The sequence below is a fragment of the Solanum verrucosum genome, unplaced genomic scaffold (genome assembly GCF_900185275.1).
Source record: "Solanum verrucosum unplaced genomic scaffold, falcon-dt-bn FXZP01000093.1, whole genome shotgun sequence".
NCBI classification, from domain to species: domain Eukaryota; kingdom Viridiplantae; phylum Streptophyta; class Magnoliopsida; order Solanales; family Solanaceae; genus Solanum; species Solanum verrucosum.
The window spans coordinates 2638071-2660646 of NW_026020065.1; the positions used below are offsets into that span (position 1 = coordinate 2638071).

The 22576-nt window shown below is 33.3% G+C and overlaps 4 protein-coding genes across 4 annotated transcripts in view; 3 read left to right on the forward strand and 1 right to left on the reverse strand.

Moving 5' to 3' along the window:
• The window catches only part of LOC125823685 (uncharacterized GPI-anchored protein At5g19250-like), a 124184-nt gene that overhangs the window by 82737 nt on the left and 18871 nt on the right, over positions 1 to 22576 (forward strand). The window lies entirely within an intron of this gene.
• Positions 4367 to 5993, forward strand: LOC125823691 (uncharacterized). Its single transcript, XM_049503057.1, has 2 exons — positions 4367 to 4517; positions 5464 to 5993. The coding sequence occupies exons 1-2, from the start codon at positions 4380 to 4382 to the stop codon at positions 5713 to 5715; spliced, it is 390 nt and encodes a 129-aa protein (XP_049359014.1). The 5' UTR covers positions 4367 to 4379; the 3' UTR covers positions 5716 to 5993.
• Positions 7894 to 11732, forward strand: LOC125823687 (peroxiredoxin-2F, mitochondrial). The gene is made up of 5 exons (XM_049503054.1): positions 7894 to 8132; positions 8241 to 8270; positions 9711 to 9869; positions 11142 to 11236; positions 11482 to 11732. The coding sequence occupies exons 1-5, from the start codon at positions 7950 to 7952 to the stop codon at positions 11585 to 11587; spliced, it is 573 nt and encodes a 190-aa protein (XP_049359011.1). The 5' UTR covers positions 7894 to 7949; the 3' UTR covers positions 11588 to 11732.
• LOC125823666 (E3 ubiquitin-protein ligase RHF1A-like) lies at positions 13392 to 21164 on the reverse strand. Its single transcript, XM_049503022.1, has 8 exons — positions 20812 to 21164; positions 19647 to 19693; positions 19452 to 19514; positions 19131 to 19221; positions 18737 to 19044; positions 18449 to 18544; positions 18002 to 18371; positions 13392 to 13722 (listed from the first exon to the last, which is right to left on the reverse strand). The coding sequence occupies exons 1-8, from the start codon at positions 20929 to 20931 to the stop codon at positions 13711 to 13713; spliced, it is 1107 nt and encodes a 368-aa protein (XP_049358979.1). The 5' UTR covers positions 20932 to 21164; the 3' UTR covers positions 13392 to 13710.

Here is a 22576-nt window from a genome sequence, read left to right on the forward strand (position 1 = left end):
GCATGAGTTTTTGATACATATATTAGCATGGCTAAAGATACAATTTGCCCCTCCAAAAAAAATTCACATCCTTTCAACTGTATTTATGGAGGATTTTTTGTAAACAAATGATTTATTTTAAAAATTATGCAATACATGTTTGTTTTAATACACTAAACAAAATAGTGCATAAAAAATAATTCAGCATAATTAATACTCCCTCTGTCCCAGTTTGTTTAATTTACTTTTATTTTTAGTTAGTTCAAAAAAGAATGACCTACATTTCTATATTAAGTAACAACTTTAAAATGCTCATTTCACTCTTAATGAAATGATTTATAGCCATACAAATATCTTCTTTTCTTTCTTAAACTTTGTGTGGAGTGAAACTAACACAGACAAAGAAAGTAACGTTATTACTAATGTCAACATTACTAATACAGCATATTCAACACTATTCTTATATACCATACTAAACGATCTTTTAGAATATTCAACATTGTTCAAGGATTATGTTGTTCTTTTCTTATATTCTCTCTATTTCAATGTGTTTGTCCAACTTCTTTTTAGTCTATTTCAAAAATAACGTCTCTTTTCTTTTTTGACAACTTTTTAATTTCAATTTTACACATGACATGTTTAAAATCATAAGATTAAAGAACGTTTTGATACATTGTATATATCTTTAGCTTAATTAGATCACAAAATTCAGATGTCCTCTTTACTTCCTTGAACTAAATATCAAACAAATAAATTGAACATAAGGGAGTAATATCCTTGGATAATCTTAGTTCATGAACTACTTTTTGAAGTTAAGTTAGATCAAAAATTTATTTTTCTTATATAATACTAGAGCGTCAGCCTCATTCTTATTATTGGTGTTCTTTTGTGCAACTATCTCATATTCAAAACTTATCAATTCGGTTGATTTAAATTTTACATCGCGTAAAATTCATTAAGAAAGACACTTTCCTATTAAAGATTTTTTTAGACCCCTCTATTTAATGATTTTATCAATTACTTATATACAATATATAAAATTAAAATACCATATTCTATTATCCACACTATAGATATCATATCAGCCATAATAGTGCAAACGTCATTTTATATAAAATATATTAATTACTGGATCTAAAAATTAGTCTGAATGGAGCCTACTGGATGCAAAATAGTTTCTTGTATCTCTGGATGTATTATATAAAATATAATTACATTACATGTGAGAGACTGGAGAAAGAGTGAAGTAGCTGTACTATGATAAGAAATTAAAGAATCATGATGCTTTTTTAGTGGTGCCCCCTCATTGAATTATAATGCTAATAGTTGAAAGTTGATGAAGCTAATAATATCTCCAACTAGCTCTGAGGTGGTGCGGTTAGAAGTTCGTGTACAAATTTAACTAAATTCAGTAATTTTTATTCAAATAATGTATTTATATTAAGAAGTTTATCAAATATATACAAATATTAAATATTTTCTAATGAATTTTTTTAGCATTTGAATCATCATTATATAATTCAGAATTCATAAAATTTAAATTCTGACTTCGCTTCTTCAACGAGTTATATCAACTTTGTGTTGCTGAGAGTGGAAAGTTGTAGCTGACACCCTGACTAAAAAAAAAGAGAGGAAAGATTTCTTTTTCAATACTATTTTTTTCATCCTTCTGCTTTTGAAATTTCATGATTGAGAATTTCCATTTTTCTAATAATTCTTGGGGTCCGATTAATTTGAGATCGGATTAATTTCATCAATTTTTTAGAAGTTATTTTTATTAAATAGAAACGAGTTTAAAATTTAAATAATCAATAAGATGAAAGTGGATCAACTTCGTTATAAGGAAAATTCTCAAAAAATATACAAATTTATACCATACTTTATACATAAGTCGTGTCGTTTTCCTTCCTATTTTCTTCCAGATATGGGAAAAACGGTTCGTTTTTGTTTCGTTTGGAAAATTCAGGTTTGGGTCAGATCGGGTCGGCCAATTATTTGATTTTTCAATGCTAGTTGTGAGAATTTTTTCTAAAGTTGGCAAATGATTCTTGTCAATTCATGTTCTCCACTTCTCCTTGATATAAGGAATATATCACCAATATAGACCTCAATCCTCATATGTGAATTGAGAAAAAAAAAATAAAATAGATTTCAAATAATTTGATTATGTAATATATTTTACATCATCAACTGTTAATTATACGTTAGTTATTAATTTTCTTTTTCGAAGAGCAAACGCTAGTGATATGTAGTCATTCTTTTAAGTAGCCAAACAAAGTACTCCCTCCTTCTCATTTTATGTGAGGTAGTATGATTCAGCACGAAATTTAAGAAAGAAAATAAGACTTTTAAAATTTGTGATCCAAAATGAATGATAGAAATTTGTGTGGTTGTAAATCATTTCATTAAAAATAAAATAGATATTTTATAGTTAAATTGTTACTTAATATAAAAATGTATAATTTTTTTTTTTTTTTAGACTGACTAAAAAGAAAAGTAAGTCACATAAATTGAAACAGAAATAACTTTTTTCCATTTTCTAGTCATGTGACAAAACAAGATGGCTGCAGCTATATATTCTGATGTTATAGCTACTGACATACACTTTGCAAATTGCAATAATAGGAATTTGATACAACTAATGTCATGGACCATAACTAGTGGATGACAAGAGAGGAGAGTGTGAGTAACGCCTTATTTGTATTTATTAAAATTAATAAGAAGACTGAATCTAAATACATATTTAAATATTAAGATGTACTATCATTAAGAAAGGAGTGTTGGGTCTAATCGTTCCTTAAATTCAAAATCATTTAAAGAGATCATTCATCAAAGCGGATTCAATATTCAAATTAGTACTAATTTTAAATTTTAACTATTGAATTAATTAATAATGTTTTTTCTAAAATTATGAATTCGAAGTTTAATATTTATCAAAATTTTAATAACTTTTTTTAAAGTATACTTCATGTTCAAAATATTAGTTACATACTCCTTTTTTAATCCCTCGAAGGAGCTTTCATCTTTTTGCTCCCTTTGGTGACTCGGACACACAATCTTAAGGTTGAAAGCGAGGGGTGGTTACCATTCGAGCAACCTCCTCTTGTCATATTAGTTATACACTTCATATGTGCTTCTAGGGTTGGGTTCCACCGAAGATGAATTTAGGATTCAAACTTTATGAGTTTAATATTTAAGATTTTAATATAAATTTATTAAGTTTTAAAATTATGAATTTTGATATACTATTTATTATACTTCTAATAAATTTTTACACAAATTATAATCTACGTTAAAAATATTAAGTTCAGATGAACCCGATGATTGATGAACATGCATGTGGCTCTAACAAGGCGTCATTGTAAGTGTAATGGATTGATGTAGTTCATATTTGGATGAGAAATCTGATCTACTAAAGTGTGGGCTGTCGCTATAATGTAGATTCTTCAATCCTCATCTCTTTTTTTATTTTTTTTTATTTTTGTCCCTCTCTGTTTCTCAATTCTCATCTAGATAATATACTTACCATAACAATTTAATGTATTATTATATATACATTAATCATCTAATTCTTTTTTTTAATGCTATTAATTTACTTATGTAATTGACACTTGAGATGTATTTTTTTTATAAATTATTAAATTTATTTATTAGGAATAGTTATCTATAATTAAAAAAAAAATTAAAAATACAACGAGTATATAGAATTTAAATTCATACTAAAGATTGCAAAAAAAAAAAACGAAAATGAATTGAGGATATATCAAAAACAATATTTTTATTTCACAAAGATAAAAATAAAATCTGTATATATTCTATTCTTTTCAGATCTCATTTTTTAAATTATATCATATACGTTGTTATTACTAAATACTACACTTTTTTGAGGTGAGAGTCGATTGTCTATTAGAAATAACATTTTTACTTCAAAAAATAGAGGTAAAATTCACTTATATCTTATTCTTTTTGAACTATATTTATAGCATTACATTAAATATATTATTATTTTAAAGTCTGTACTTAGTTTTCTTTAAAATTATTTTCCATCTAGTGTTCAATGCTCATATTGAAGCTCGATTAAATCTAAACTTATACTCAAATTCAAAACTTTTTAATTAAGAATAAATAGTACTTACCACACCACCAAAACACGTATCAATAAGTTTGCACTTAGTTGATATCCTTTTGTGGGTCTTGCACAGATTTGGGTTAGCTGTCATTCTTGACCCCACTATCCCACATGTATACCTTTTTTTGCTTGAACCCATTATTTGCTGTTTTTTTTCCTATTTATTATTTGTACTACACAATACACAATAATAATATCCTTTCTTAACTACTCAAAAGAAAAGAAGAAAAACAGAGTGAACTAAACATTTTTGAGTTCTCTTCTTCAAAAAATGGAAGTGGCAATGGAAGTAGAAGATGATTTATTTTTTGCAGATTTGAGCAAACAAATCTCTCTTTTAATAATGGACGATGACGAACATGAACATCAAAACTCTTCAGTTTATCGTCATTCTCATGGCTCTATTCAGGTTCAATATATTTTTCCCTCTCTTTCAATATATATGTTCAAATCGTTGTTTTTTCTCCCTAAAATACACAAGTTATCTTTGTCTAGTTCATTAATTTCATATCATATAATGTTTTAAGTGTATTAACATTGAAAGAGAATTTATATATTATACTAAATGATTTAACTAAAGAATCACTTAGTTCTCAAAAGTCTTTATTGAAATTTCTTTCACTTTTGCACTCACTTTATTGACTATTAAGTCTACAGAATATTGAAATTTAAGTGTTTCTATCGATGGTTGTTTGTTAACGTATAGGATAGGGACGGATGTAGCATTACAACATAAAATTCATTTGAATTTCATAACTTTGAAGTGAAACACAAATTTAAGTATAAAAAATCAGAGAGGCAGCTGAGCTCATTCTCTTCGCTTCGTGGGCCCAAAATAGTGCAGTCCTTTCTGGCTTCTTACTACGCTACAACACTATAGAAATACATTTTGATTAGTAATAAATATGAATAGAAAGATAGATCCATCCATCTATCCTATCCAATTTAGATTTTGTTATCTATAAAAGAATTGATTTCATTCAACCTTTGATTCAAAGTATATAATAGTAGAACCCATAATATTATATGTTAGGTTCAATGTTAAGAATCTTAAATATTAAACGGATAGAGTTTTAAATCATGAATCCACGAGAAGACGAAAATTAATAACTCACTAGATCAAAATGATCTTTAGCAACAATTAATAATTTAATTATCACTAAATATGTTTTTAGAGGCAATTAACACTCTTTGTAAATGTCTCTAAAGCCTATAACAACACTAGATTTACTGACAATTAACTAATGAAGATAAAAGTTTTAATACTTTTTATTAATATATATATATTTATTGCCACTAAAAGTTGTTTTTGTTATAATCACATGTTCTTACCAATTTTCTTTTAAAAAATACAGGCCTTTTCACAAGTAATTCATCCTGCTACAAGAGCAGGATATGTATATGAGCAGAATAATAATAGAAGAGAAATTAGCAAAGGAACTGGAGTTTTTATCCCACTTTCTTCACATCCAAGAAGAAAAAACAGGCAACCAAGACATAATAATTTCTCATCAAACACCAAGTTCCAAGGACAAACACAAAGGCAACTAATTAATCAAGTCCCACCTCATTATAATTCACTAAATCCTACTAGATTTTCTTCTTAAATCATATGTTCAAGATTGATATTTTATTATAACTAAAAAAATAATTAAGTTAATTAACTAGCTACTATAATTTATTTATTTTTGGGTGTATTGTGTTGTACAAAGGGAGTCCTTCTTTTTGCACTTTGCAGTATATTTATTATTAGAGAGGTACAACCTAAGGTATATAAGTGCCTCTATTTAATTATAGTGGGATTTAATTTTATGATTGTTTTTTTAAGCTTGATAATATTGTGTAATCATCTCATGTTTAATTAGATGTAATTCATTCTGTTGTATTTTTTGTTCCCCTTTAATAACTCTGTATGTATAATATAATAAGATCATCTGTTGAAGCTTGTGTTCTATTGAGAAAACTTGAAGTTGATTTCTTAAATGGTAATTGAAATCAAAGAAATTATGTAGTAAAGTTTTTTTTCCACGATAGAGTTTCTAATTTAAAGACTAATCTATCACAAAATTAATGTCGCCAGAATTTTGAATTTTGACTAAGATTTAACGGGCGGTGTGCTTATTGGTTGATTTTCCTTATAAAAAATAACGACTACGTAATTGATACCAGATAGTTATTAAAGAGTGACTGGTTAAGACATAATTACCCAAGATATATGCATGTATCTATGCAGTAATATATGTTTCTAGATAGCTATATCTTCGTCTTCATCATTTTTTTGTAAGTATGTATCTATACACATAAACACCGGCCACCGCATACATCACAAGTTTGATACCAAATAGATGCACTTGTGCACAAATACAATAGACACATCACAAATGTACTGAATACATTAGTATCCTCTCATAACCAATTTGTAATTATGCACAGATACATTAAATACATAATGCATTTTTATTATATTGGATACATGAAAATGATACTGGATACACTAAATATTTAATATTGAACACACTAGATGAAATTGATACACACAAATACACTAAATATATCGGTGCAGATACATAAATACATGAAATTGCGGAACACATATATAAAGAAGTAGAGGGACAAGAGAGGAAAGAGGCGATATACATTCACTAGTATAGTCTATCTAAAGGCAACTCAGACAAAATATATAATTATTGAAATTATTGATGTGTTGAAATTAGCACCTAAGGTTTACATGGACATGTCAATCGGCCCAACATTATAAATGAGCCCATATTTTCCATCCTTATTGTTTATATTTTGAAAAAGATGTTTTAATTGTTTTTCTTGGTTGAATTCTTTGAAAATATTTAATGGTGACCGATATATCGAAGAACAATTGAGAAGTTACATTGGAAGTCATTAAAGAAGCTTCAAAGCTTGAATTCAAAGAAATCAGATTTTTAAAATTGAGATTTGTTTTAAGTGGTTGTTATTGTTAGTGGCGAATTTCTAATTTAACTCTATGATTTTAGTTTTTATGGGATTTTAGTATTGAATCTATTGTATTTTTAAAATTATAAATTTAGACCTACTATTTATTGCAATTTGTGTGAAGTTTGAATATAATTTAAATTACACTTCGAAAGTGTTGGGTTCATTTGAACCTGGAGCTTGACTATTGCATCCACACTAGTTATTGCAATATATCATGTATGTCTTGATTTGAATATCAAATTTGTGATGACTAATGTTGGTTGAGAATGTCATTTTGAAATTGTGGTTAAAATTTGAAGTTATTTGGTAAAGATTGAGCAAATGGGTTTTTTTAATTTATTTTTAGCAAAACGTACGGAAATCGAAAATAATATTATCAACGTAACGTATGCATAGTGTATAAACACTTCTTATACACTATTATACATATATATATATATATATATATATATATATATATATATATATATATATAATTTCATAAGCTATAGCCTATACTTGTCCATATTTACGAAACATTTGATACTTGATTTTACCCTATAGATTAACTTTCAAAAATTTACAGAAGAGAAGGGGTACGCCATATCTCCCCATTCTAGAGCTTGATTAATCTAGTACCAGAGTAGGAGTTAGTAAGCCTCATATTGCACCATCCGAATTGATAACTATTATTGTACGCAAACTCGACTAAGGAAAAATTGGTCCTCACAACTTCCAAAGTCAATCTGTATATTATAGAGTTTGGACACCAAATTTAGGCCCAAGTTTAAATAAGGCCCATCCTTTCCCTGTCCATATATTCACCAGCAAACACTGAAAATGAAAGTAGCAAAAATCAGTATTCACCACCAAAAGTTTAGGAGAATCAGCAATGGCCTCAGCAATGTTAAAGAGAACAAGAATGATGGCTCAAAGCCTGAGATCCTATGCTTCAATTTCAGTAGGAAGTGATGTTACTGTTGCTGCACCAAATGTTTCTCTACAAAAGGCTCGATCTTGGGATGAAGGTGTCTCCTCAAAATTCTCTACTACCCCTATTAAAGATATCTTCAAGGTAATCATAAATATAATCAAAACCCCAATTTTAAAAATGTAATCTTTATACCTAAATTTACCCTTTTCTTGATTTCTGACTGTTTGTTGTATTTTGTTTGGTGTTCAGGGTAAAAATGTTGTAATCTTTGGCCTTCCTGTAAGTTGACTTTCACTTATATATATTGCCACTGATTATTAAGTTAGTTGTATTGTGTGTTAGTTTTCATTTCTGTGGTTAGGAGTAGGTTTTAGATGAATATTTTTGTTTGGTTCTCTTTTAATTGGAATAAAGAGAGTGGGGTTGTCAAATTATGAGAATTTGTTTTGTCAACAATAACATACTTAGTGTAATCGCACAATTGGGGGTCTATGGAGGATAGGATGTACGCAGACCTTACCTTACTTAGCCTTTGTGGTGTGGGACAGATTGGTTGTTCCTGGTACACCCTCAGCTCAAAAAGTGCAATCAAAAGTAGGATGTAAAGGAAAATAACGACAACAAAATAGCAAGATAAATCACAAGTGTTACGTTGTGGTGTCTTAGAGTGAAGCGGTTCTGCCATTTTAGTCTTGGATTTTTTTATCTTGTTGTTGTTTGACTACTGCATATTTTGTTGAGGTCCTCCAAATTGTCAACTTGTGCTTCATTCATGGTCATTTTATCTTTTATTTTTTGTTTATGATGTTTTGTGTTTGGTAGAGGGGAAAAAGTTCTTTCTTTTCATTGATATTTAAAAGGTAAAAAATCTTAATAAGACATCAACAACAACAATAACTACTATGCGTCAATCCCAACCAAGATGAGGTGTACACTATATATATGAATCCTCACGGACCATGTAGATCCATTTAAGCCTAATAATAAATCAAAATGATAAAACAAATTCTCTTTTTCTTGTTACTTTAGTACAAATAATAAATTGGTCTTTGAACTTTCTATACAAAGTACTAAATCAAGGTGGTATCTGATGACTTAAGTGCAGTGAGCAGCTTTATTTGTCTAATGTTTTATCTTCCTGGGACTACAAATGAATACTGCTACTACTTATCCAAATTTTCAGAATAGTTTAATCTTGTTGTAATCCCAATTGTTACATACTACTGGATTAACATTGCCACTTGGTTGGTTGCACATATTTGCTTCTGGAGGAAAGATACAACGGGACACATTTAAATATTTAATACCATTCTTTCCATTCTTTTTATTTTATTTTATACATAGAAGGAGGGGAAGCAGAAGGGGAAATGGGGAATTGAACCTTCAGTGGCATTGTGAAAGTTCAGGTATCTGTAGCCAACCAACTGGACTACCATGATTCCTCAATTGAATTATAATAGAAAAGGGCTTTCCCTAGTTCGTAATAGAAGGTTGAATAAACTGACACTATGAAATGAATAGAAGATTGAATAAAATGACGCGAAGACATGATGAAAGAAAGAAAGGCTTCTTATTTTCTTTGATGGTTGTGGTAGGAAATTTGCCTCAAAAGAGGCCTTATTGCATAGTCATTTTGTATCCACCCATTTGGTTAATGTCTGGTTCTCTTTGTTCTTTAGTTTTATATCTTCCTAAAGATGTTTCTTGTATAATTTCCAGGGTGCGTACACTGGAGTTTGTTCAATGCAACATGTACCTAGCTACAAGAATAACATTGATAAGTTCAAGGCCAAAGGAATCGACTCTGTCATCTGTGTTGCTGTGAATGATCCATACACTATGAATGGTTGGGCAGAAAAACTACAAGCAAAAGATGCTGTAAGTCACTTTTCCCTGCCTCGTCATCCTGTGTATTTCTTTAAGCAAGTGTGACCTTCACTAATTACTAATTTGAACTTTCTACCATCCTTGGAAGACTTGAAGTACTTACTTTTTCTCAGTTCTCAGCAGAAGTAAACATATTCTGGTGAATCAACCTTCTTGAACATGTATATTGTGTAGGGAGCCGAATCTATTTGATGAAAAAGATTAATCTATCTTTTTTGGCAAGACTTGGAATGGCAAAACGTTTCTTTTAGTGCCCCAAGGGCTTTTGTTTAGTGTTAGAGCGCAGAGAGTGGTTTTTCTCAAAAAAGAGCGCAGAGAGTGGTGTGTGGGTTAAAAGCTCATTACGTGAGTTTGAATCTTGATGTAGATTAAAAGCTTGGTGCTTTTTAAGTATAGAGGGGTACAGAGCAGTCTCAATATTCAATACCTTTCGAACTTACCTTCTAAAAAAATATTTATTCATTGACTATTTGACTTTCAAACTATGTGCCAACCAGTCCTTGGGGATTTCTCAGTTATTGAGGGGCTGGTTTGGGATTGTAGGAAGGGGGTCAAAGGAGGGATGTCGAGCAGATCTTACTTTTCAAGCAACATTTATGTTGGATGACAGTTGAATTTTCTTTTAAAAAGAAAGTATCTGATTGATATGAGCACTGCAGCCGCAGCTAAATGAATGAAATTCTACGAACATTCCTCTACATGCTCAAAGATAATGATTCTCACCATATGCTAATACATTCCAACTTAAACTCAGTTCGTCTCTGACCATATTCTAATATATTTCTGTTGAAACTCAACTTTCCTCCGTGGAGCTGGAAATCTATGTAGGTGGGCTGACGTTGATTGGAATTTATTTTGTAGCATATCGAGGATGACATAATTCATAAACTGTATGAAGCATAAAAAACACTGCCTGATGTAGATTGTTATGTGCTTTATCGCTAACGCTGGTACACTTAGGTAGGATAGTTGAAACTAATGAACTGGGGTATGACAGATAACCAAGAGAGAGATCTATGATTAAGATTCTCATGATCCTGTTATTTAGCCACTCGGTGTTGTTCATCTCACCTTGTTTTATGACCTTTACATCTCTAATGCCATACTAATAGTATCAGCTGTTTTATGACCTTGAATTGTTTCTCATGGATAAGTTTGATAGCATTATAGATGTCAGAAAATTTCATTGTATCAGCTGTTTTGTGATAGTTGTTCTTTATACTTTCTCTAATAACGAGGATGAGTCTCTATTTTACGATGCAGATTGAGTTTTATGGTGATTTTGATGGAAGCTTCCACAAGAGCTTGGACTTAACAATTGATCTCTCGGCAGCTTTGCTTGGACTTCGATCTCATAGGTAAGGGATCAGAGTTCATGTTTTATGTCATTCATTACTTCGTCCTGCAATAACTAAAGATTCTACATCCAACAATTGCCAATTCCAAAATTGATAATCCCAGTGAAAGGTGCAGAAGTTTAACTAGTTTTGACGAACTTTCTTGCAATCCTTTTCCGAATAACTTGGCCTTTTGAGCTCAGGCTATATCGGAAACAACCTGTCTATCTTATACTAATCCATTATTTATCATCGTTGTTGCATAGGTGGTCGGCGTATGTAGTTGATGGAAATGTTAAGGTTCTGAATGTTGAAGAAGCACCTTCTGACTTCAAGGTTTCTGGCGGAGATGTTATCCTAGGAGAGATCTAGATTAGCCCATTTTCTCCATTCTCCAATAAGTTCTGCATACTTTCATGTATGGGTGTGTCACAATGTTTTTAAACAAATCAATCGAATCGAACCATTGACATCCCCAGTAATTTCAGGTAATAAAAATAAATTATATACTCGGCTAACAAATTAGCCTGAGCTATATATACACTTTCCACGTTTAGTAAATTGTTAATCCATGAAAATATCTACCATATTGTTTCAAGCTCCAATAAAATTGAAAGTGTGTTCCATTTATTTTTTTTTCAAGAATGGAAGAGAGGAGGGAGTTTCTTCTTCTTCCTACAAAAAATTACCCGATCTTTTTTTTTTTTTTGAATTTCAAACTAATTATTTTTTGTTTCAGACTTAGATATCAATTAAATTATTTTTGAAAAGAAAGATTTACATATTTTTAGAAACTTAAATTACTAGCTACAAATATTCATAAAGAAAAACTAACATAATTTATATTACTAACGGTAAAACAAGGGTGGCGTAATTTTTTTTGGAAAAATTACTTAAGCCACAATTTATTTTACCATATTTTAAAAATAGATGCCAAAAATTTATTTTGGTGGCCGGAACACTACAGTCTACATAAGAGGAGGTTTTATTACCAATGCTTATCTATAACTTGTCCACAAAAGAAAAATGAAAATTGGTGCAAAGTAAGCTTGGGCTAAAGAGGGGAATGTATAATCAATGATAAACTATAACGAAAGAGCTATTAGATAGTAAGAGAAAAGGAAAAAAGCGGTAGATGGGAAACAGAGAGAACAGAGGAAGGCGATGAGAGAAACCGTTGAAAATCTTACGGAAAATACTTGATCACGAATTCTCATAGTCTGAGGCAGTCAAAAACACTCACATGGTGTAGGTGTTTCCCACCGGATTCAACAAGTTCTAATATAAACTAGGAGTACAAAAACTAACAAAGATTAACAAAAAGGAAACCCAACGGAAGATAAGAAAAGAGGGCGATTTGTTTCACTTGTTCCGCCCTAAATGGACATGTGATAGTAATAAGAAAAGAATTCAACGGTAGTAATATCTAATCAAGGGTGGTCAGATGGAAATGCTAATAAAGGGTAATATTAATTAAGAGCTACTAAAAGATAAAGAATATGTTGTAACTTGTATAAGAAATGTTTTTCCCACAGAAACAAGGGACATGAGAAGGAAGTTCACAATTTTGATTTAACCTACTACTACTAAGGGTGCCAATGTTTCCTTCACTAGAGGGCTAATTTTTCAACTAGTTTGCTAAAGGAATTTGGTGTAGCTCCTGGACTGGCATCCCACGACTCTTCCTACTTCGCTTGACAAGTTTTCTATCCAAATAGTATTTTACTAGTCAAGAAGAATCTTGATATACTAGACTTGATTGTCCTGATAATGATTCTGTTGTTGCAGGTGAAATGTTAGCTAATGGTTGACACCCTTATCTACAGTGACTATCAGGAAACGGTCAGATGGTATTTCATGGAAGAAGCACCAAAGTAGTCTTCAAGAAATTGCTTGATTTATCTTTCAGATTCAACATTTGATTTAAGATGCAAACTAAGTATGCAAAGTTACAAAAATTAGCTATTCCCCTCCACATTTCACATAAATGACAACACCTAAGGTTAGGTGCACGACAACAAAGTGATGACAAAAAAACATCACTTTTTTCAAGGTCATTCAGGCAAATCAAGCTCCTGGATTAGGTAAGATAAAATCAGATGAACTAGGCAAAAGCATAATAAAGAAGAAAATATAACCACCATAAAAAAGGAATAATGGATAGTCCACAAGACATCCTTCTTGAATATCCATTAAGCTAATGGACATGGTTAATTACACAAGCTTATCTGCTCCACAATCTTCCTATCCTACAGGTTTACAGTAAAGAGAACAGGTCATGAGACCTTAGGCTTAAGCACAAACTGTAATTTCTCCAACAGCACATCAAATCTCAAGGTTTTCACAACTGCAGGACGCAAGTCAGTCACCTACTGCAATAACTGACCTTTAGAGCATACGTCACTTGCAGATTATAGATTATGCTATAAGTTAATAGCAGAGACAAAGAGGACCATAATCAAGCATCATTTATTCTGACTTTGACGGTTGCAGCATCAGTTTCCATTCTGAAGGGGAAAAAGAGGGAAAGAAACGGTTAAACAGTGGAAAGAGCTCGTTTCAAAAACAAAGAGAACTATCAAGATGGATAAGTCAAAATTCTTTTTGGTTATCTTCCAATCCTAACCTCTTGCAACAGTTACTTCATAAACTTTATCACTTTGATGAGATAAGGAGAAGAAGCTGAAATGCGACTTCTAAATAATCAATCTGACTAGTTTATAATTATAACGAGACTTGACGAAGACATAATTAAATAAATAAAAGTTTCTCTAATAGCTTGAACTTTTTGATAAGGTGTTAACGCAATTCAACATTGCATCAAAGTAAAAGGAAGCTAGGTTCAAGTCTTACTGCAACTGTCTTTGTCAAAAAATATTTACACATACATGTTCATGAAATAGAATCAGCATGCACGTGAAGAGACACGGAGAAGACACATTTCAAGTAAAATAAATGTTTTTTTTCTAACGGCTTTTGGATGAGCTGATCAGGCAATCAAACAAGACCCGTCATTGTTTTTGCTATTGAGCACATAGGGATAGATGGAATAAGAAAAGTCATGGAAAAGCTCTTTATAACACATCGCACACTATGAAAAATAAATAGAAAATTGTAGTAATTCTGGTGGGAGAATAGAAAGGAACAAACATAGGAAGCACAAACACCTAAAATCCTGTCAAAGCACTACTGTGTCACATATTCCTGTTTCACTTGTAATCAATTTTTTTTGAGGAACAGGTAGAAGTGTATTCACAAAATTCTATCATCCAAACAATGATAAGAGTGAGCACTTACATCCCATAGGGTAAAAAACAGAAGGCCATAAGAACTAGTCTATGGAGCTTTACAATTTCCCTATAAAATCAACAAAAAGTTCTATATCCCCCACCGTATCCTGTTTACACCAAAAATATAGAAGACTAAGGCAATTCATTCTGATTTTTTGAATGTTGTTGCTTTTGTCTTCAAAGCCTCTTGCATTCCTTTCCTTCCACAATGTCCACCAGATGCTTGCAGGGATCAATTCCCACCAGTCCTCTTCTGACTCTCTTCTTCCAATCTCTTTCCAGCAGTCCATCATACTTTTAGTAGTTTTGGGAACCACCCAACTCATTCCAAGTATACACAAGAACATGTTCCACAGATTTGCTGCTGTTTTACAGTGTAGAAATAGATGGCAATTTATTTCAAGCATCCTGATCACACATAAAACATCTTGAGCAAATCTGTCTACCTCTTCTTTGTAGTACTTCATGAGTCAAACAAGCTTTTTTGCAAACTAACCACGAAACAAGAAACTTTTAAGGGGACTTTGGCTTTCCAGATTAGTTTCCAAGGCCAGTTCCTAATCTGCAGTTGGCCAGTATTTCTCCTCCAATAGCATGACTTGACAGTGAACGCACCCTTGCTGTGAAGTTTCCACACTGGTCTGTCAGGTGCATTGGTAGTTCCATTGAAATCATTTATCACCATAAGAAAATCTGCAACTCTTTGAACCTCCCAATCATTTAGGGCCCTTCTGAAGTTGAAATTCCAACCTTAGATGTGGAAAATTCCAACCTTGTAAGCTCCACATCTGAGCTATAGTGGCCCTAGTCTGTTGGCTGAGGAGGAACAGATCAGGGAAGAGAGATTTCAAGCTCCTTTCACCTATCCAAAGTTCATTCCAAAACTCAATCTTCACGCCATTACCCACCTTGAGTTGAATATTTTTTTGAAACTAGGGCTAGAGTCTCCAAATAGTCTTCGGACACTTCAACCAAACGTTTCAAGGACGTCTTCAGTGATCCAGTGACTTTGAAGTCCATATTTCTCAATGATGATTTTTTTCCATAAAGGCATATCCTAGGCACAGAACCTCCATAACCATTTTTGCAATAGACAAGAGTTTTGGAGGCTGAGTTTCTTGATACCTAATCCTCCTTGCTTCTTGTGAAGTGTTACAGTATCCCATTTTACAAGGTTGTAGCCTTTCTGCCCTTTGTTTCCATTCCACAAAAAAGTTCTTCTGAGCAAATTTATTCTCTTCACAATACTCTTTGGTATAGGAAATAGGCTCATCATATAGGAAGGAAGGGAATCCAACACAGATTTGACTAGTGTTAATCTCCCTCCTAAGGACAAATACTAACTCTTCCATCTTGCCAATCTCCTGTCACATCTCTCTAGCACTTCTCTCCAGACCTCCATCTCTTTGTTCTTTGCACCCAGGGGCATCCCTAGGTACTTTGCGGGTAAGGCAGCTACTTGGCATCCAAGATTACTTGCCAATATCTCCATATTATCAGCTTTGTTCACTGGGTAAAGACAACTCTTTTGCCAATTAACACGCAGTCCAGAAATGCCTTCAAAAATAGTGAGGATAGCCCTAATATGTCTAATCTGAGATACTTCAGCTTCCAAACTCTAGAGGTGAATTCAGGATTTGAACATTCTGGGTTTGAGTTCAGGTGTCTAAAACAACCCATATGATTTATATTTGATTTGAAATCTATCATTTGTACTTCATTTGTAGATTTTTACGCACATATACAGTGTGCAAGCCAAAGCTACTAGGTCTTCTTCTACTTCGTGTCTTCGGGAGCATGTGTTTTGTCCGTAACCTTATTTCAGGAAAAAGATAATTTAGCTTCTCGTGCTCTTAAATGCATATTTCTAGGTTATTCGAGAGCGCAAAAGGATATCAATGTTATTCACCTAACCTCTAGTGGTTCCTTACCTCTCTGCTGATGTTGCCTTCTTTCAAACCCATCCATACTTCACAGATCCAGCTGATCATATTAGATATTTCTAAGGTGTTGCCAGTTTCATCTTTTGGAGATCAATCACTTCTCCTTCATCTTGCTCTACAACTCCAGTTTCATCACCTACAGATCCGGCTCCACTACCTACAGCTCTAGTTCCATCACCTATGGCTCCATTTACACCAGTCTTGACTTATCATCGTCGTCATTATACAGCATCATATCTAGATGATTAGATGATTCACGTCTTGAACAGGATCCTTCGTATACTGCAGACTTGTCTCCTCCTAGTCCACCAATCGCACTCCGGAAAGGTATTCGATCCACTCATAACCCTAATCCCATCCCTATCCCTAAATCCACAAGTGAAGTGCTATCCCATTTTGGATGGTGTTATGAGATGATCAAAGAGATGTCTTTTTACATGTATTTGGGAGCTTGTTCCTCTACCTCCAAGTAAATCTACCATTGGTTGTCGGTGCGTGTATGTAGTCAAAGTTGATCCAGATGGTCAAATTGATCAACTTAAAGCTCACCTTGTTACCAAAGGTACTCAGAGATTCCGGCGTGATTGCAATGATACTTTCTCCCCCTTAGCTATAGCATATGGTCATCTTTTACTATCCATAGTTATTGTTCTTGATTATCACAAATGTTTTCTCCAGGTGATCTTGAGGATGATGTATATATGGAGCAACCTCCTGAATTTGTTACTCAAAGAGAGTATAGTGGTTGTGGTATTGTACGTCAGTTGCATCGATCCCTATATGGTTTGAAACAATCTCCTCGAACATGATTTGGTAAGTTCCAACATGATCATTCAGGACTTTGGTATGACTCTCAGTGAGGTTGATCACATTGTATTCAATTGGTCATTTATGTTGATGATATAGTCATCACGGACAAGGGAGGCTTGCTCTAGTGGTTGAGCACCTCCACCATCAATCGGTAGTTTGAGGTTTCGAGTCACGGTGGAGGGTATGTGGGAACTCTATTGATCCTCCTGATGGGGTGGGGGGAAAAGATAGTCATCATGGGCAATGATGAAGCTGGTATAGTTAAATTGAAGCAATATCTCATTTAACATTTCCAGACAAGAGATAGGACCCTAGGCAGATAGATTGAAGTACTTCCTAGGATTTACTCCTCTAATTATGTATTTTGATTCTCTTCCTTTCCTTAAAATATGTACACTTGGCTATTTAAACAAAAAATGTTTTGAGAGAATAATCAAGCTGAGTTTTCTCCCAAACTCTCTTTTTTCTCACAGTATGTAAAGTATTCTGTTTAGGAAGTTGTCATTTTAGTTTCTGAGTTAAAGTTCCAATGCTGCAGTTGTATGCTAATTCCATATCCAATCGGAAAATATACAAACGGATTAGGCTTCTAAGTTTAGTTTTCTGTTTAAAGGCAATAAAAACATCCAGCAGAAGCTATGTATAACAAAATAGAAGAGCATATTGGCAACATCAGGGATGATGAACACGGAACAAAGTAAAGCTTCACAACTACTCAAGATATTGTTGGACCAACTACAAACCTGTTCAAGAGAAATTTCCATTTGGCCAGTGTTGGTGTTGGTGTTGGTGTTGGAGATCAATGAGGGATTGGTAGGAGTTACTCCAATTGTAGAATTCTTCCTGCAACCATCACGCGCTTGAAATGTCACATTTCCTTGCTCACTCACTCCTCTACCAGGAAAGTTTGAGGTACCCATGGTACATGCAGATGGTTCAGCAGCTCCAGTACGTTTTGAAGTAAGATCAAGTCGTTCAATCATTCTTGAAACGCCAGCTATTCCAGCACTCATCTCACGCTGAACTTCTTTGCCAAATTCCTTGACAGTGGTGTTGCGTGCTAATAATTTTTCCTTAAAACCACGAGTACCTTTTGAGATTGAGTCCTTATACCTGTTGAAACAGAAACAATAACCTTAGAGGGGAATAAAAATAGCTTTCAAGGAAACGAAAAGTTGGAGTTCCTCTACCTCGCAGAAGCAGAAGACCATTTGGATTTTATAGATTCAGAAAATGCAAGAAACTCGGATGAGCTTGACCCCTGGGGACCATAAGTTGGTGGTTGGCTGAAGGAATTCCAACAAGTAACCAAGTAGTGAGGCATACAATTCCAGATCAATTGTGGAAAAACTTAGCAAAAACATCAAAGTCAAAACATGTAACCACACTTAGGATTAAGAAATGGTGCATGTTAAGGATTTTGAGTAGCTAGCTTCATTACACTACTGAGTTATTCACTTGATAGTTCTCAGTCATACCTAAGCTTAGAAGGATCACTTCCATGGGCAGGAACTGATGATGATGCAGGTCTAATACTAGATGAAGTTGCAGAAGCAGCAGACCCATCCCCAAAAAACCCAAAGCCTTCGAACTGTACTGTGGATTCATTATTCTGTGTCTGGTTTGAACCAACTCCTACCGGCACAGAAGGTACAACCTGTGTAGGACCAATTCCTGAAGACGCCTGTCTTCTCCTTCTGTTGACAAGACGGACTCTACTGGTGGCAGCAGCAAAATGTCGCATAATTCGCTCCTCAAAATCTGAATCATGCTGCTGCGTGGCATCCTGGAAATACCAAGGCTCTCAGTGAGAATGAAGCAAAATGTAATGGAAAGAAATAAGCCACTTCCAAGCTTGGCAATGTCACCCACATGGTTGGCTTCAACATTTTCGTTGGTATGACGCACATTAAGCCTTGACCTCATGTTCCTTTCAATCTCCACTGCAGCTAGTAGCTCTTGGCTGGAGATCATCAGAAAAGAGGGAACTAAATATGTCTCAATGAGGAATCAATCAAAATGCTTGGCTCTTAAACAATATGAAATTCCTTTAAGAAAAAAAAAAAGATATGTAATTCTGGCTGCATTGTGTGCTGCAGCTAGCAGCTCTTGTCCACAGACGAGACCAATTCCATGAGAAAGTAGTCATTGGTTGGTAAAATTGTATGCTTAGCCACAGAAGTATTCAAATACCTCGCAGGGTCTTTCAATGCAAGAACCCTCCAACAAATTGGGCACTCCTTGCTTCTCTGAGACCTGAACAGAATTTGCATGATGTTTATTGAGCATATCAACCAAAACCCACGGTTAAAAATGTGCAGACGGGGAGGAACTGTATGTCCCCGACATTTGACCAAAATATTATACAGTAACAAATTTTGAATGTACCATTCAAGAATACACTGCAAATGATATTCATGCTTACAATCTGTTACCTGAAAGAAAACAAGAAATTAAGAAACTAGGGTAAATGCATTATGGAACACAATAATCAAGCATATGCAAGAATTGCCACACGGATCAAAAGAAGGCATCACCATGAGAGAGCAAGAACTTTGCAACATCACTTTGATACATACTTCCTTTACGTCAAACAAACTGAAGTAAACTGTCTAATATATTTTGAGAAAGTAGCAATCATAACTATTTCACAAAGTAAAATTAGTTGGGAGAATAAGACCAATCCTTGACAAATCACATTGGACCAGAATAAGTAAAAATCATAAGACTAAGGTTGAGATGGATGTATCAACAAGAGGGGCAAGGGTTAACAAAAGAGTCCTGAAATAAATCATACCACTACTTCATGCATATTATTTGCATACCTTTTTGGTAAATTACATTATCATTATGGAAATCCTAATATAAGAGAGGGCAAGGGTTAACAAAAGAGTCCCGAAATTAGAGCAAGGTCCCGCTCTAGAAGAACACGATACACATTTGGGGCACATAACTCCTATTGAGAAGGAAAAAATGTAATTGAAATTATGTCCACAAAAATAAACATATAAGAGATTCGATGTAACATGATACTCACTGACCAAATGACATCAATAAAGAAATACATGACTACATCTCACACTAAATTTCAACAATTAAACCACAAAATCCAAACTTTTTCCTCTTATATTGTTTTATATACCAATTGCTTCCATTAAAAAGTCGTCGGAACTTCCAAGGCGTGAAAACTACACACTGCTAGAACTCATCCATTCTGATCAACATACATTAGAGTCATCTAACCTCTCCTTAATAAACAGAAAATCCTTGACAAAGCAGAAAATGCATCACGGAAATGCTAAGAGCCAGAAACAAACCCTAACTTTTACCAATATATAGCCAATTATGGAATTTTAAAAAAAAAAACAGAAAATGCAACAAAATAAACAGGCACGCTTGGAGATAACATACAGCAGGAAGATCATCAGAGACAAACAGGTAAAGGAAAAAAATGCTACAGGCAGATAATCCCTAACTTTACATATATATTTTAAAATTTAATTTAATATAACAGGAAAATGCATCAAACAGAAAAGCGAAGCTTATAGCATACAGCAGGAGGATCATCGGAGTTGAACGGCTCAAGACAAATACTACAGGCATCCTCAATGCTATCATCAACGACGGTCGATGCTGCTGCTCCCGCCGGCGATGTTTCCAAATCGTTCGCCATGAAATTCAGCTAGAACTGTAACAATGCCAAAAAAAAAGTAAGTATATGTGTAGATAAAGAGAGAGAATGTATGTATAGAGAGAGAAAGAGAGAGCATACAAAGGGGGAAATGTGGAGAATAAAGTAAAGAAGAAGGGAGATGAAGAAAATATTGTTAACAAAATCCTAGAAATATGTAGAGAGAGAAAGCGTGTAGAAAGGTCAAAGAAAAGAATTATGGATGAGAGAGAGAGAGAGAGTAACAAAAAGTCCGATCTCTATTCAGACGGTTGTTGGAACTTGGAATCAATCAACTCTTGCCTTTTTTGCTTTTTTTTTTTTTTACTACTTTTGTTCCATTTATTCTTTTCGTCTTTGATTTTATTGCCTGGTTTTTTTTTTTTTTTTTTTGAGAAATATGAGGTCATTTTTCGTTTCAACATATGATTTTAATTTTTGAAAAATAAATTGATTCATAAATTTATATCTAGTGAAAAAAAGGACCATTATTAGTGTATATACTAGTGGTGAATTAAATATTTATTCATGAAGATATTTTTTAAAGTTTTGGACTCTTCAACTAATTTAGAGTTGTTTAAGTTATAGGCGAAATGGTCTGATGGACCCTTATATTTGTATCAGTTTGTATTTTGAATCCTTCTACTTACTCTTTTGTCATCTGGACCCTTAAACTCAATAAAACATAATTTAGCAAGTCCCTCTGACCATTGACCAAATTTATGTGTCTTTAAGATGGCTGAGTTGGCAAAATTGTGTGACTTCACGCACCTTAAGGCGAGTGAATAACTTTTTTAGGTTAAGAAAATATTAAAATTAAAAAAGAAATATTTTTTTTTAAAAAAATAATTAATTAAAAAGTCTTTTCTTCTTCTCCACTACCCCTTTCTTTTTGGCCACGCCTGGAATTTTTTTTTTTCTTCTCCACAATTTACTAACATCGGAGACCAGCGCTCGCCGTAGACAAGTGACTGATTCACCGGAGACTAGCACTCGCCGGAGACCACTAAATCACAGTGGCGTGAGAGAGACAAGCGGGGCCAGATCTAGTGGTGTGGTGGCTTAGGTTGTTGTTTTTGTGGAGGTTGGAGGAGGAAAAAAAATAGTGATGGTGCGTGGCGGAAATGAAGATGGTGAGAAAGAAAGTATACGTGATTTCGCCGACAAAAATGGCGACGACAGCGATGACTTTCTTCAGCGACGGCGGCGTCCTTTTCTTTTTCTTTTTTTCTTCTACGAAGAACCCAAAAATGCTCCCAATCTATTTTCATAAAGTTGTTAGATTTTTGTTTAATTTCATTAAATTAAGTGATGCCTCCTTTTTCTGTGAAAAAAAATGAAGAAGAAAAAATAGGGGATATGGAGATGGTTTTGAGTTTTGACAGTGATGATTGGTTAGGGGAGGTGGAGGGAAGGTGAGAGAAAAAATAATTTTATTTTATTTCGTAAAATAGAAAATTTATTGATTTAGTCTTTTATTTAACATTTTTATTAATAATTAAAAATCGTTATGAAGAAAATTATGACTTGTCATTAATATATATGACATGTCAATTATATAAAGGAGAGTGAGCTACACACATGAATGGAGGGGCTTAAAAATCTCATTTTAATTGAGTATAAATGCTCAAATGACAAAGGAATAAGT

Bases quoted from the DNA above. Each gene is read 5' to 3' on its own strand.
- LOC125823666 (XM_049503022.1), bottom strand. From the start codon at position 20,931: ATGGCGAACGATTTGGAAACATCGCCGGCGGGAGCAGCAGCATCGACC. The intron at 19,694-20,811 runs GTATGCTATAAG...GTTTTCTTTCAG, and splicing joins ACTCCGATGATCCTCCTGCT to GTAACAGATTGTAAGCATGA. The intron at 18,372-18,448 runs GTAGAGGAACTC...CTGTTTCAACAG, and splicing joins TGGTCTTCTGCTTCTGCGAG to GTATAAGGACTCAATCTCAA.
- LOC125823687 (XM_049503054.1), top strand. From the start codon at position 7,950: ATGGCCTCAGCAATGTTAAAGAGAACAAGAATGATGGCTCAAAGCCTG. The intron at 8,271-9,710 runs GTAAGTTGACTT...TATAATTTCCAG, and splicing joins TTGTAATCTTTGGCCTTCCT to GGTGCGTACACTGGAGTTTG. The intron at 11,237-11,481 runs GTAAGGGATCAG...GTTGTTGCATAG, and splicing joins CTTGGACTTCGATCTCATAG to GTGGTCGGCGTATGTAGTTG.
- LOC125823691 (XM_049503057.1), top strand. From the start codon at position 4,380: ATGGAAGTGGCAATGGAAGTAGAAGATGATTTATTTTTTGCAGATTTG. The intron at 4,518-5,463 runs GTTCAATATATT...TAAAAAATACAG, and splicing joins ATTCTCATGGCTCTATTCAG to GCCTTTTCACAAGTAATTCA.